The sequence below is a fragment of the Leiobunum rupestre genome, chromosome 4, assembly GCF_980474605.1.
Source record: "Leiobunum rupestre chromosome 4, qqLeiRupe1.1.hap1, whole genome shotgun sequence".
Classification (NCBI taxonomy): Eukaryota; Metazoa; Arthropoda; class Arachnida; order Opiliones; family Sclerosomatidae; genus Leiobunum; species Leiobunum rupestre.
In genome coordinates, this window is record NC_143387.1 from 49,553,407 (window position 1) to 49,569,370 (window position 15,964).

Sequence of the window (15,964 nt, forward strand, 5' to 3'; positions counted from 1 at the left end):
TTAATTCGCACATTCAACTCCTTAAAGTGAACCAAAAACTCTTTGAATTAATGGGTTACGTTATAACCGATAATTATCGTAAAATTTACGAAATATTGTATAAAGAACCATGTGCACCCAACAATTTATTTCTATCGGATGAACATGAAAGGTATGATACCGTTGTCCGCTACGCGTCCAATTACGTAACAGCATTTAAAATTATTGACGATTTTAAAGAAACAGTGGCCAACCAAAATATGTTTTGTGTATTTAACTTTTACAATTTGTTTAATATGGTATCTACCAGCCATAAATATATTAAAAATAAATTGTTTTATCTTTAAACGTTTTCATCCGCTTAATGTACTGTAACTTTGAATGTATAAATAAAACCTTATAATTTGTATACACTCTGCTCTTTTTTTCCAAAACACTTTTACCGATGACCGCCCGCTATTTTACGCTACCCTTAGGGGCCCGAAAGTGTTTGTCGGCGAAAACCAACTCGAATTGTGCCCGACATTAACTATGACGGGTAGGCTGTTTGCATAACATCGTGTCACCACCATAGGGGCAGATAACCTATTGACCTATAATGGGTTAGCACCTGGGTTTTATGGGTTATAACATCGTAAATCAACCTCGTAAATCAGCTAACCTTTTGACCTAAAATGGGGTGCCTCCAGCTATTAACTATGACGGGCAGGCTGTTTGCATAACATCGTGTCACCACCATAGGGGCAGATAACCTATTGACCTAACCTCGTAAATCATCTAACCTATTGACCTGCCGAATATTGCCGCAAAATGGGGGCCCCTACAGGGGTCTGTTTCACCCTTATTTAACGGCTGTTTGCATCGTGTCCATAGGGGCAGATAACCTATTGACCCAGGGTTAGGTTTTATGAGGGTAACATCGTAAATCATCTAACCTTTTAACCCCGCCGAAAATGTACGCAAAATGGGGGCCCCTACAGGGGCCTGTTTCACACCTATTTAACGGCTGTTTGCATCGTGTCCATAGGGGCAGATAACCCATTGACCTAACATCGTAAATCAGCTAACCTTTTGACCCCCGCCGAAAATGTACGCAAAATGGGGGCCCCTACAGGGGCCTGTTTCACACCTATTTAACGGCTGTTTGCATCGTGTCCATAGGGGCAGATAACCCATTGACCTAACATCGTAAATCAGCTAACCTTTTGACCCCCGCCGAAAATGTACGCAAAATGGGGGCCCTATAGGGGCCCGTTTCACCCTTATTTAACGGCTGTTTGCATCGTGTCCATAGGGGCAGATAACCTATTGACCTAACATCGTAAATCAGCTAACCTTTTGACCCCGCCGAATATTGCCGCAAAAGGGGGCCCCTATAGGGGCCCGTTTCACCCCCGTTTCCCCCGCCCGCAGGTGCCCCTTATCGGTATACACACTCACTTATCTCTATCATAGATGGTTTACAATTCTAAGTAACAATCGACTAAGAACATGTTATGAATATCCACCTGTAGGGGCTCTTTTTTCTAAAGAAAATAAGTTCACCTTTGATGTATAATATCACTAAAAGCAGCTAAAGTCGTGTATTATAAGAAAATAAGTAAATATTGTGTAAATAGTGAAACGATTTATTTTGACATCACAGGACAGATCCAGTGGCGTCGCAAGCATTTGGAACAAGATAGGAAAAGGTTTAAAATATATAAAGCGAAATAGGCTAGTAGAAATCTGATTCATTGATTTGGTGGTTGGCTTACGCACAGTAGGAAGTTGTCAAAGATACAATTGGAATTTTGGGTTTACTACTTCGCGATATTTACTCCAAGACTTCATCTTAGTTTTATCTGCGTATGTATAAGAAAGTAGATTATATTCTAGATTCTGTTTGACTATGGTGTAGTACTTTCAACAGCCACCTGAGTGACCTGACCAAATTATCCAGAACGTAGATCTCAAAAGGCAATCTGATTTCAAATTGTATCTGATTCATTATCGGAATTACCCGATCTGAATTTAACTGCTGTAATTCATCTTATCAGTTATCTGACTTCTACGTTTTGTACGCCAGTAAAGCAAATTAATATAAACAAAATAAAATTTCGAAAGGTATAAAATTTATAACTGAAGTGTCTGAAATCTACTCAACTTCTATCTGTTGTTTTACTATGAATTCAGATTAGTTTCGGGTTTAAATTATCTCGTTGGAATTTTTATCACAAATCAACTTATCTGATAATAATTGAGCGTAATCGCAAATTATCTGATATCTGATCTATAGTAATAATTTACTCAGTTCAGATAAAACCAACTGTTTCATTGACGTTATAAGTAACGATAGAAACTTGAATATTTTACTGTTTTTGTTTTGGAAAATGAAAAGACATAAGAAATTCGTGTCTTTACTCGGGATAGATCGGATCATACTAGCTGAACCCAAAACTTCCCCGTAGATTTAGTTAAACAATTAATTATACAAATACAGAATTTAAGTGAGAATAATTATATATTTCTAAACTGGTAAGATTTAAAAAAACCGTTTGTTGACTTTACAAAATTAATCGTAATTTTGGAAAACCAAAATTGATTTTGAGTTTTATAGTACGATTTTCATGTTGATTTCCAGTTTTTATGCTAATTTGGAGACAGAATTTCGTCAAGATTGAGATTTTCAAATTTACTTCAAAATTTCTAAAAAAAAATTATTTCTGTAGAGTGTAGTGGAATTTGACGAATAGCGAAAAAAGCGGTGCAAAGTATGTCCTATAAATTACTAGAATAAATGTTTAAAAATATCAATTTTATTTACAATATTCTGCAGAATCTGAATAAACTCGAATACAATTAACACAAAACATTAACATAAATATTTACCTTTTTTTACAATTATGAAACCGATGTCATGGCTATTCTTTTTTACATTAAATATTCGGTTTTTCTTTAAAAAATGAGTTCTATATACAAGTAAAAAAATGAAATTTGGCCACTTTGCGACGCAATTTGTAAACGCCAATTTTTCGTAATAACATAATGGCATTGCATCACTATATAAAATAATATAATGCTTTTAAATTAGGGGAGGCAGCTATCTCAAATATATTACATATCGAGATTGGAGGCTTATTTCTTGTGGTCGTTGTCGTCGTGGTCCTCTTGGTGGTTGTGGTGGATGGGCAGTTGGTGGTAGCCTTCGATGGGTTTGTAGTAGACGTAAAAAGGAGGGGTTTCGGCTTTGACCTCTACGTCGGCCGGGTTCTGGTTGGCCGTTCCTGGTTCGTTGGTGTGGACAGCGGCTCTGAACCCGAACTTGTCGGCGACGTAAGACACCTTCCGGTAGACGCCCAGTTTGTCGGTATATCCGTAGCTTCCATGAACGCCTCCGTGTCCGTTTCCGCTCTCTTCACGATGTTGCGAGTTCCCGTGTCCGTCATTGATTTTATAGCCGAATTCGTAGGGTTGCGGGATGTGCACTTCCTATAATGGTCAGATACGTCCCGGGATATTAGTTTGTAAGCCTACAAGGCGAGGTAGGTGAGATCAAACAGGGACTGTCACCAAAACGACCAAGTATCTTTAAAGACTCATCTCCACAGCTTACGATTTTGGGGGATCGGGGTTCAAAACGTAAGGGAATTTTAGGCCCAAAAATTAAATCCTGGATACGCTCTTGTAAATAACCAAACTTAAATTTCAACAGGACAACGGATGGGAGATGCAGTGTGGCTGGAAGCTAGGGCGGAGTGGTTAGCGCTTTCGCCTCGCAGCAAGAAGAGCCCGGTGCCATCCCAGCTTGTGGCACTGGGTGAAAACTAGGAACCATTCCTTCCGCGTTGAGTTTGCGAGTTCTCTCCCCACTGCTCTAAGGGGTTTTTCCCCGAGTTCTTCGGTTTCCCCTTCCATAAAAACTTGTCTAGGTTAACGATAATAGTTAGTGTAGGGAGCTGTTGGCTCGCTTGGCATGAAGGGCTTGCCACCACCCTCCTACGCATTGTAACCCGGCCACCTGTTTAAAGGCATTATAAGTCGCTAGATGACTTGAGCCTAAGGTGGTGATAAGGGTATTAGCCTAGCTGATTATTATTATTAGTAATTACAAGCGAACTATCCCGTAAAGAACAAGGAATCATTGCCAACAGCCTTGTCTCCACGTAACTGCGAATTTAATACGCCCATTTGTTACTAGATGGAGTAGCTGTTCCAGATACGAACATTACGCGCGCTACTTCGTATCTGGGAAAACCAGATCAATATGGCTTGGAGGATAATTCCCCCACGAATGAAGCCGAAGTCCTCCCTAGCGAACCACCAGAGTTTCTGAGTAACATTTTAAATCTAACTTCTTACTGCAAGAATAGTTCTACTATGACTATTAGCTATATATCCATCTTGGATTAACTACTATAGTAGGTATTAACATAATTTATCCAATCAGCGAGTTTAAATAATCGCACTGCCATCTATCGACTTTAAAATTAACTATTATCATAGTACTTTTAGTCATAAAGGGAAATCCTAAGCTGACGTCATAAGTCGCACTAAGGTCGCACTGAGGTATAACGTTAAAGTAATTACCAACACTCCACCATTGTAAATAAGGAAATACTTATGACAAAACGAAAACTTACCACTTCCGGTTCGTGATGATGATGATGTTCGTGGGTTTCGATGTAGTGTGGTTCGAGACCCGCCATAATCGAAGACAGGGCGCAGCTCAACACCGCCAACAGCAATTGCAACTGCGTAAAAAAAGAACAGACAATGAGACGCGTATTCGTAAGACACCCTTCGCGAGGAATAATGGAATGACTCTAGAAACGTCCTCATTTAAAAATTAGATTATAAAGTGACATTTCCAAAATAATAGCTTTTGTCGCGGGCTTTCTGGCCTATCGTAGAAGCGAGTGTTTTGAAGGGAAAATGACAAAATCATTGGAGCTTGACGAAACTTTTAATTAGGGAAAGATTCGATTTTCTATATCGAGTATTTTCTAGGTCGACGTACGATTTGTAGCTTCGCTCTTGGGTGCGACAAATCAATTGGAACTAATTGTTATTGTCGAGACGTTTACTGCAACCATCGGCAGTCGTTGAGGCGCTATGGATAATTGGTTTCGCTCCTTCGCCTCAAGAGGTGTTATAAATATCAATATCAATCGAAAACAACGAAAATGCTTGTCAGTATCATTTTAATATAAAATCGGTAATTTAATTTGTTTCTGCAATTGAAGTATTTTAAAAATTAAAGGAATCGCGATTATTTGCGGATAATGTTCTAATTGTATTAATTAGAAAGTAAAAAATTGAGATTAGTTGCGGATGATATTATAATTCTATTAATTAAAAAATAATTACGATTAGTTGACAAAAATGTTATAATTGTAATAATTAGAAAATAAAATAATTGAGATTATTGGACAATAATGTTATAATTGTAATGATTATAAAAATAATTACGATTAGTTGACAAATATGATATAATTGTAATAATTAAAAAAAATAATTACGATTAGTTGACAAATATGATATAATTGTAATAATTATAAAAAATAATTACGATTAATTGACAAATATGATATAATTGTAATAATTATAGATAATAAAATAATTGCGATTAGTTGCGAATCAAGTTATAGTTGTAATAATTATAAAAATTATAAAATAAAAAAATGTAGATTAATCGCAAAAAATGCTTTAATTGTAATAATTATAAAAATTACAAAAATAAAATAATTGCGATTAGTCGCGAACTATGTTGTAATTGAATCATAATTATAAAAATATTAAAAATTAAAGGAATTGCGATTAGTCAAGAATAATGTTATAAAAACCTCAAAATAGCGCATCGAACAGTAACCTATCTAGTCGTTATTGTACCAATTAAATGCATTCGTCATGAACATAAATATGAAACTTACCTTTAAGGACATGATAAATAAGTATTTGAATACGAACAACGATATCCAAATCTGTGTCGGTCTAAAACGAAAGTGAATCGGAGATTTGTTTATATAGTGTCGGGCGCGGGGTCCGGCCATGGCCATGAGGCCTCCTTTACTAGGTCAACCAATGGGTGGGGAATTCTCGAAATAGCCTAATCCGCTGGCCCGGCGATTGGCCCGCTTGATTTACCCGTGACGTCAGACCATCACACTTTCTCCAACGAATTAATAACAGCGAAATATTTTCCCCAAAAAGTGAAATCTTTTTCGTACTAGTGCATTTTTTTTCCTTTTGTAATTCGAGCATTTAAAAGACGAGAAATCGCTCGTGCGCTAACTGTCTTTAATCAGTTCAGATTTTGTTAATAGCGTTTAGCGCCGAGTGCCTATATGGTTTATGAAGGACCGTGCAGATCATTTATTAAAAATTAAAAGGATCTGGAACCGAATGTGTTTTTCTAAAAATAATTTGACATATTAGCCTTCTGCAGCGAAACGTGTAAAAGTCAATTACATTTCAGTTTCATTGATTATTTTATTACTAAAAACTTTAAAATGGATTAAATTAATTATTTAAGTGTTTTATTGATTATTTTAAAACGATTGGATCAGTTTTATTAAACTTTATTTAATATTAATAAAAAAATGTAATATTTATATTATTATTTAATTATTATTATTATTATTGTCATTTTTATTGTTATTATTATTATTATTATTATTATTATTATAAGAAAGATTAAGCTATCCGTCGAACACGGATAGGGGTACCTTAATTTTCTTTCTGTAAAATTGAAATTGATTGTTTTAATTTTTTTAAATAAATAATACCCATACGATATTACAATAAAATGGTTTTGGAGGTCGATATTTGATACAAAACGTCTAAGTTTGTATTAAATTTCTTCAAGCTAACTTAATATAATTGGTAAATCAACTGAAGCTATTTATTTGGACTTAACCTCTCATATATTAAAAATATGACAAATTCATGATATATAAAAAAATTAGCCCATATTGGTATTGAAGACTAAATCATACGTAATAGAAAAATAATTATTCCTAGATTATCTTCATAATAAATTCGCTTAAAAAGCCAGATTCGATCCGAGGTTGACAACAAATAAATAATCGTAGTGTATCATTATGGGGTAGCTACATTTGTTCGAATTTCAATCGTCCGAACGGTGGAACAAATGTTCGAATTTCAATCGTCTGAACGGTGGAACAAATGTTCGAATTTTATCCGTCCGAGCCGCCGAAATAACAAATGTTTCAATTGTTCGAATTGGACAACTTGTTTGTTTCATTCGTCCAAATCGGTAGCATCACTTGTCCGAATTCTGTCGCTAAATTAGTATTTCTTATTGCTGTTTTTTTTGTCCGAATTTTTTTTAGTGCAAGAATTAAAAATAAAAAACTACATTGTAAATATCGTTGTTTGTTAGTTATTTGGAATTGCTTGAATGTTGTGGATATTTTAGGTTAGGTTAGTTTAGGTTAGGTTCACGTTAATGTTACTATTTTCTTATATTAACAATATTTAAAAAAAAAACCAATTCCTAATGTTCGAAAAAACGGACAAACGATTATTCGAACAAATGAAATTCGCCAGTAAAGTTAACATAAATTGAACGACTAAATCACCGACAAAAGTTGTGATAAATTTTTCGGGCAAATGAAATACGTTTTCGGACATACGATCCTGTTTTCCGGCATTTGGACAAATGATCATTCGGACATTTGTACCACCGTTCGGACGAATGAAATTCGAACAAATGTACCCAAATCATAATTATTGTAAATAGCTTATAAATTTGTTTTTCTTTAACGGGCCTTTAAAATACGAAATCGGAAGAAATTTAAATAAAACGCACTATTTTGATAATCCATTAAGGCAAAAACAATTGAATTTTTCCCGGATGAAGTATATTCAAATCTTTCCCTCGTGACATCCTTCGCAATAACACGCGTAAACATTGAATCGCGATAAATTAGTTCTCAACAAGAAGTCGTGTTTCGGGGTTCGGAAAAGTGTGAGGCTCTCGGTTCCGGGCCAGAAGTCACGCGGAAGCTTTCAATTTACCGTTTTCTGGGAAATGTCCCCAAAGCCATACATTTCTGGAGGAAGGCTTTTAAAAATAACGAATTTACATTTTAGCAAGTCTGTAATTGTAGAGTTACTTATCCGGGCTGAGTAACGACCGTTTCCTGGATACCTCGCAGCCATGTCTTTGAAACAAAAACTTCCCTCTGCCCATCGCGCAAAGAACCTTTCTAAAAATATGTTTTTAAAATTTTAAACTGACGTTACGGACGGCTTATGAGTAAGTCTTTTATTTAAAAAATGGCTGTCCGTAATTGTATATTTTCGAAAGATTCAAAGCTACTGAGCTTCTTGAGGTTTTTTAAAATTAAATTAATTAAATTAAGTCGTTTTTATTTAAAAATCCCATTTTAATGTTTTGAAAATAATTGTTGATTAATTGTATTAAAATATTTGTTTAAAAATAATTAATATTGATGTTTAGAAAATAATTAATATTGATGTTTAGAAAATAATTAATAATGATGTTTAGAAAATATATTAATATTGATGTTTAGAAAATAATTAATATTGATCTTTAGAAAATAATTAATATTGATTTTAAGAAAATAATTAATATTGATTTTAAGAAAATAATTAATATTGATTTTAAGAAAATAATTAATATTGATTTTAAGAAAATAATTAATATTGATTTTAAGAAAATAATTAATATTGATTTTAAGAAAATAATTAATATTGATTTTAAGAAAATAATTAATATTGATTTTAAGAAAATAATTAATATTAATTTTAAGAAAATAATTAATATTGATTTTAAGAAAATAATTAATATTGATTTTAAGAAAATAATTAATATTGATTTTAAGAAAATAATTAATATTGATTTTAAGAAAATAATTAATATTGATTTTAAGAAAATAATTAATATTGATTTTAAGAAAATAATTAATATTGATTTTAAGAAAATAATTAATATTGATTTTAAGAAAATAATTAATATTGATTTTAAGAAAATAATTAATATTGATTTTAAGAAAATAATTAATATTGATTTTAAGAAAATAATTAATATTGATTTTAAGAAAATAATTAATATTGATTTTAAGAAAATAATTCCTATTGATTTTAAGAAAATAATTAATATTGATTTTAAGAAAATAATTAATATTGATTTTAAGAAAATAATTAATATTGATTTTAAGAAAATAATTAATATTGATTTTAAGAAAATAATTAATATTGATTTTAAGAAAATAATTCATATTGATTTTAAGAAAATAATTCATATTGATTTTAAGAAAATAATTAATATTGATTTTAAGAAAATAATTAATATTGATTTTAAGAAAATAATTCATATTGATTTTAAGAAAATAATTCATATTGATTTTAAGAAAATAATTCATATTGATTTTAAGAAAATAATTAATATTGATTTTAAGAAAATAATTAATATTGATTTTAAGAAAATAATTAATATTGATTTTAAGAAAATAATTAATATTGATTTTAAGAAAATAATTAATATTGATTTTAAGAAAATAATTAATATTGATTTTAAGAAAATAATTAATATTGATTTTAAGAAAATAATTAATATTGATTTTAAGAAAATAATTAATATTGATTTTAAGAAAATAATTAATATTGATTTTAAGAAAATAATTAATATTGATTTTAAGAAAATAATTCATATTGATTTTAAGAAAATAATTAATATTGATTTTAAGAAAATAATTCATATTGATTTTAAGAAAATAATTAATATTGATTTTAAGAAAATAATTAATATTGATTTTAAGAAAATAATTAATATTGATTTTAAGAAAATAATTAATATTGATTTTAAGAAAATAATTAATATTGATTTTAAGAAAATAATTCATATTGATTTTAAGAAAATAATTAATATTGATTTTAAGAAAATAATTCATATTGATTTTAAGAAAATAATTAATATTGATTTTAAGAAAATAATTAATATTGATTTTAAGAAAATAATTAATATTGATTTTAAGAAAATAATTCATATTGATTTTAAGAAAATAATTCATATTGATTTTAAGAAAATAATTAATATTGATTTTAAGAAAATAATTAATATTGATTTTAAGAAAATAATTAATATTGATTTTAAGAAAATAATTCATATTGATTTTAAGAAAATAATTAATATTGATTTTAAGAAAATAATTAATATTGATTTTAAGAAAATAATTAATATTGATTTTAAGAAAATAATTAATATTGATTTTAAGAAAATAATTAATATTGATTTTAAGAAAATAATTCATATTGATTTTAAGAAAATAATTAATATTGATTTTAAGAAAATAATTAATATTGATTTTAAGAAAATAATTAATATTGATTTTAAGAAAATAATTAATATTGATTTTAAGAAAATAATTAATATTGATTTTAAGAAAATAATTAATATTGATTTTAAGAAAATAATTAATATTGATTTTAAGAAAATAATTAATATTGATTTTAAGAAAATAATTAATATTGATTTTAAGAAAATAATTAATATTGATTTTAAGAAAATAATTAATATTGATTTTAAGAAAATAATTCATATTGATTTTAAGAAAATAATTAATATTGATTTTAAGAAAATAATTAATATTGATTTTAAGAAAATAATTAATATTGATTTTAAGAAAATAATTAATATTGATTTTAAGAAAATAATTAATATTGATTTTAAGAAAATAATTAATATTGATTTTAAGAAAATAATTAATATTGATTTTAAGAAAATAATTAATATTGATTTTAAGAAAATAATTAATATTGATTTTAAGAAAATAATTAATATTGATTTTAAGAAAATAATTCATATTGATTTTAAGAAAATAATTAATATTGATTTTAAGAAAATAATTAATATTGATTTTAAGAAAATAATTAATATTGATTTTAAGAAAATAATTAATATTGATTTTAAGAAAATAATTAATATTGATTTTAAGAAAATAATTCATATTGATTTTAAGAAAATAATTAATATTGATTTTAAGAAAATAATTAATATTGATTTTAAGAAAATAATTAATATTGATTTTAAGAAAATAATTAATATTGATTTTAAGAAAACAATGAATATTGGTTAGAAATAAAGCGATTTGTTTTGAAATGGAATAATCGTTTAGGAGTTTAATAATCTTTTAAAAATGAAGTAATAAATAAACAAATAATTTTTTGTGCTAGAACTATAATCGTTAATAAATGGAGAAATTAATTGTAAATAGATTAATCAATGAAAATCGAATAATTGGTTTGATTTCGCGTACCATAATTGTTTAAAATCGGGGAAAACACTCGGATAATCGTCACGTAACCGATTATTAAACTACTGAAAATTTAAATTAATTTAAAATTCAATTTTTTTTTATTTACAAATGGGCCATTTCTGTAATAATTTTAAAATTAAAGCGACGACTTGTTGAAATCTTTATAAAAGCATTTACCGGCGTGAAACACTGAAACGTAAGTTAGCAATTGCCCTACATTGCTTCGTAATTGAACGGACAATACGATGAAATTGATTTATTTTATTTTATATCGTGTGACGTAATTCGCTTTAGGGGAAATGGATGCTGCTTGAAATGACCCGTTGAAAGTGATGGATCCCTGTTGAAAATTCCTGTAATTGAATCGCGATTGAATAGGAAAAATAAACTTTCTATAGTTTTATTTTTTTATTTTATTATCATTATTATTATTATTTATAGAATTTCTGCGAATTTAAAACTTTATAGTTTATATTTTACAGGACGATTAAGAGTAAAGATTTTACGATTACCCTAATCCAAGTCGAGGAAAGTAATTTTTAATTGCCGTTATTTTAAAAGCGCTTTTAAAAAAATCCTTAATTTAGCCTTTTGTTTTCTGATATAAATAATGATGGCTTCGGAAAAAGTGACACTCCCTATTTTGGCATTTTTTTGGGCAAAATATGCTTAACACATTTTTAATTTGATTTCGCTTATATTTTTTTGAATTTTTTAAATGAGATGTTGGTCAAATGAATGGCGTATTTATCATTCATTTTTCGCTCTATCTGCCACAATCTGGAAATAGATTTTTATTTCTAGAAAATATATATTTTTTTAATCGCGTTTTTTTATCTTTTCTCGAAATTTAAAAAATATTAATCTCAGCGTTTCCCTTTTTAAACGCTTTTAAGTTTAAAAAAAGGTAATAACGTTTTGCCTTCCTTTAAAGAAAGTGATTTAATTATCTTAGTTAACAATAATTCAGGTGCGATACGAATCTGTAAACGTTGTTAAGTTTTATATTAGGCTCGCAGCGCCGCCACCGGCGAAAACCGTTTAACAGGAGGAGGCGCTCAAAACGGACCAGGATATCATTGGCGATACCATTTATTTTACACTGGATTATTTTTTAATAATCTACTTTTGTTTATATAAGGTATCTAATCTTTAATTAATCAAAATTGTCAAATCCTTACAATATTATAAATTAATGTTATTTGTTACTATAAGCAACGTTTTCAAGTTTTAAGTTTTATAACTTTACAATGTTTCTTCGTTGTACGAAGATCGGCAATAATTTTTTTTCATTTCACACTCTGCATTCTAAGGAAAGACAGAAATAAAAGATAATTACTTGTGCCCCCCCCCCCCCGTGTAAACTGAGCTTTAAAATATAACGTATAGAAAGGTTTAAAAGAATTTATAAAATTTCAGATAATCGAGAAATTTTTCCTCGTACCGTGATTTCTCTGATATTGAATTTCTCGTCGAAATATCATTTTTTATTGGCGCGTAACATAGGATGGATTTTATTTCTCAAAGTTTTTTTTTCTAAATAAAGTAGAAATGGACGAAAATCGTGCTTTTAAATCTACTTTTTATATTTACGACTTTTTGAAACTCTGTCTTATCTTGTAAAATAATTTTAGAAGCCATAAATTATTTTATTTTCTTTTCTTTACTAGTTTGTGAATTGAAAATTTATGGCAATTTAAAATATATTTGGATATATTACTTATACAACGAAATTATGGAATTTCCCAAAATTTATTCTTTTAAAAGAGCTTGCGTTGATTTTCGAGATGGCTTGTACGTAACGCAATAATTTATTTATTTTATTTATTTATTATAATCAAATAGGAGGCCTTACCAAAAAATATAAAAAATTACATCAGAATAAGAAAAATACTTTTTTTTTAGGAGGAAGCAAACTTTGGAAATTCGTTTCTTTTGTTTCAATAAAGTAGGATTTAATCTTTATTGTTGTAAAATAGAATAATTTTATATTTTGGCAAAAATGGTGTTAATTGTCCAATAAGTAAAAAATTTACCTACTCTGTCTAAAAATTTGGGTTTGGTTTATATTCTAGTTAAAAGAACAAATACTACAGCTCCCTTGAAGTATCGGAAGCCTAACTTTAGGGGTCATCGTTAACGGTCAGTGACAAGGGTGACGCTGTAGGTGGCGTGCACTAGAGGGGGGAGGGGGGGAGTCAGAAAAGAGAGTCGAAGTTGGGAAGAGTTTGAAAGATGACCCTTATCGTTTCTCGGTCCATCGCCTGGCTAACTAATGAACTGGTCATTTTGGGGCCGAAAGTGTTCTTTTGTTTAGTACGCGAGTCGCGGTATCGCCCAGAGTAAGATGACCACCGCGAAACTGACCATTCGAACCAACGGATTTCGGGGCCAAGTTCGTTTCGAATTAGGGCTACCCTGAGCTCAATCTCTCCCGTTTGTAATGTTGAATTCATTCCAGGGACCTCGCGAGGATTATACATGGCTTAATGCCCTGAGCCAAAAAAAAACTTTTGGCGCCCGCCAGGAGAAAAGAGAACATTAATATTTGATGGGTGGTAGACCACTCATTTCACTAGATATTCTTCCAACGTGCTGATGTTTTGCAGGAACAGTGCTGATAATATTTATTTAATAAACGTGTTTACGCCGTAAATCGTAATAATAGTGTTGAGTGTTTCCTCATTTTCCATACTTTCGGTGTGTCACTGTTATCATTTCTGTCGCGTCAGGAAGTTGATTTTCGAAATTTATCTGGTATTTTTATCGCCATAATTGAAAGTGCCTATTTTTCGATTAATTGACGTTTTGTTTTCCACGAATTTTTTTATTATCATCCAGAAACGATTTGTATGGAATAATTTAAGCATTACCTGGTGATGACGCAAAGACAAATAACTGAGAAAAAAAAATGGGGCAACAACGTCGAAATAATGGAAACAAAGAAGCTATTTTGGCTCCAATCAACGCGAATCTCTTTCGCGAACAAAAGCTTATATTTATCGAGAACCATTCAACCATCATAGATAATAACAACCTAGTTAGTTTTAAATATCGGCGTCAATAAGCTGATTATTTTTTTGTTGAAATAACGAACCCGAAAATCGCGAGAGGGGGTTGTCGTACGCGAAAAATGTAACGCGCTAGTGCTCTGACTGATGGAGAAATTGGTCATTTTCGATGCCGCGTGCTAATTGATCAAAGGAGCACGTTCAATTAATCGATTTCCTACCCCCTCGCCCACCCCCCACCAAATCGAACTTCGAAACATTGACTGTAACTGCGAAATTAGTAAAGAGGGGGTCTACAGCCCTCTCGAAATTCGTCTCAAAGTCATTAATAAGAAAATGTTTCCATTTGAGTCGCGCGTATTCGGGCGGCTTGAGGTCAATGTAACGCGTCCACGTCGTATAGCACTCTCGCGATTGGGTGTCCACGGCCGGGGTTAGCTTTTCACGGTTATTTATCGGCTCAGTCCACCCGTTCGAAAGGTTTTGGCGATTAAATTCAGCAAGCGCCGCTGATGTCGAGGGAAACCTTATAGCGAATAAACTATCGCATCTCCACTATTCGGCCTATTAATCTCGAACTGTCTTTTGCTTTTTCTATAATTAATCGAATGAACTCTTAAAGGATAAAACTTGCCTATAACTCTAAGGTGGTTCCCTCTAATTCGTTTTGGACTCGATTTTAGGCTCTAATGACAAAACGTTTTTTGCTTGTCAATGTTCGATAGAGAATTGAGTTTCGTTTTCCTCAATGGATGTTTCTATAAAATACGGGAGGTCATGTGACCATGTTTTGTCTACGTCACAGAGCTGTAGCTCTTGAAGGTAGACTTCCCTACCTTTCTCAAAAGTTGGCATTTCGAGATAAATCGATTTTTTAATTCTTATGAAAAATAACAATACTACATTGGATAAAAACATTTCTAATTTTTATAGTTTTATTTCCTAGAAACCCCAATTATTGGTCTGGATAATAAATTTAATACGTAATATCATAAGGGTATAATATTGTTATATTAGTGTGACACTTCCTATTCTTCACATGCAAAGTTTTACTGAGAGTTATTCACAAGACAGACTGCATTACGGGCTTCGTCGCCATTTTGCGTCCGCTTGCTCCGCGTCACACGTAGCCTTTGACAGAGCCTCGCTAGGGGGAGATTTTCTTCTTGCGATTACGTCACTTCGTTACTAGCTCTCAGTAAAATAATCCCCAAAGTGACAAAATGATCCAACAATATTATAGACTTATGGTAATATCATACGTAACATAATCACTTATAAGTATGCCATAAAGATATTTTCTTTAATGAAACCTTGCTCGAGCGATATGACGCAAGTTACGTCACTTCCAACTCCGTAAAGAAAAACGCGTCATAAACATTATAAGTCGGAGCCGCAAGTTAAGGCCTTTTCACACGAGCCAACTTTTTGATACAACTAGATGAGTCAACTTGAGTTTAGTCAACTAGTTGGTTCGTGTGAATAAAAGTTCGACGAGTTGATCCACCAAAAAAGTACGCGAGAAAAAAATGGATCACTGATCCATTTTTGCTGACTCAGCATTTTGATTTGAAAAGTTGGCTCGTGTGAAAAGGTCTTTAGTGTAGCGGGTTTGAAAACGCTCTTAGAATTCCTCGCACGTTTTTGAATTTGACAATATTTCTAGTTCAGTTCGAGCCTCACGATCTC

At 30.6% G+C, this 15,964-nt stretch overlaps 1 protein-coding gene across 2 annotated transcripts in view; it reads right to left on the reverse strand.

Moving 5' to 3' along the window:
• Nucleotides 1–2,915: 2,915 nt before the first annotated feature.
• The window catches only part of LOC149948107 (uncharacterized), a 30,706-nt gene continuing 17,657 nt past the window's right edge, over nt 2,916–15,964 (reverse strand). Inside the window, exons 1-3 of one of the 2 annotated variants that reach the window (XM_090172427.1) lie at nt 5,892–5,938; nt 4,602–4,712; nt 2,916–3,450 (exon numbers count right to left, since the gene is read on the reverse strand). In XM_090172427.1, the coding sequence (XP_090028553.1) occupies nt 3,097–3,450; nt 4,602–4,712; nt 5,892–5,903 (477 nt within the window). In that variant the 5' untranslated portion in view covers nt 5,904–5,938 and the 3' untranslated portion in view covers nt 2,916–3,096. Of the gene's footprint in view, nt 3,451–4,601; nt 4,713–5,891; nt 5,939–15,964 lie in introns of those variants that run through there. The other variant, XM_090172428.1, reaches the window with a different exon arrangement.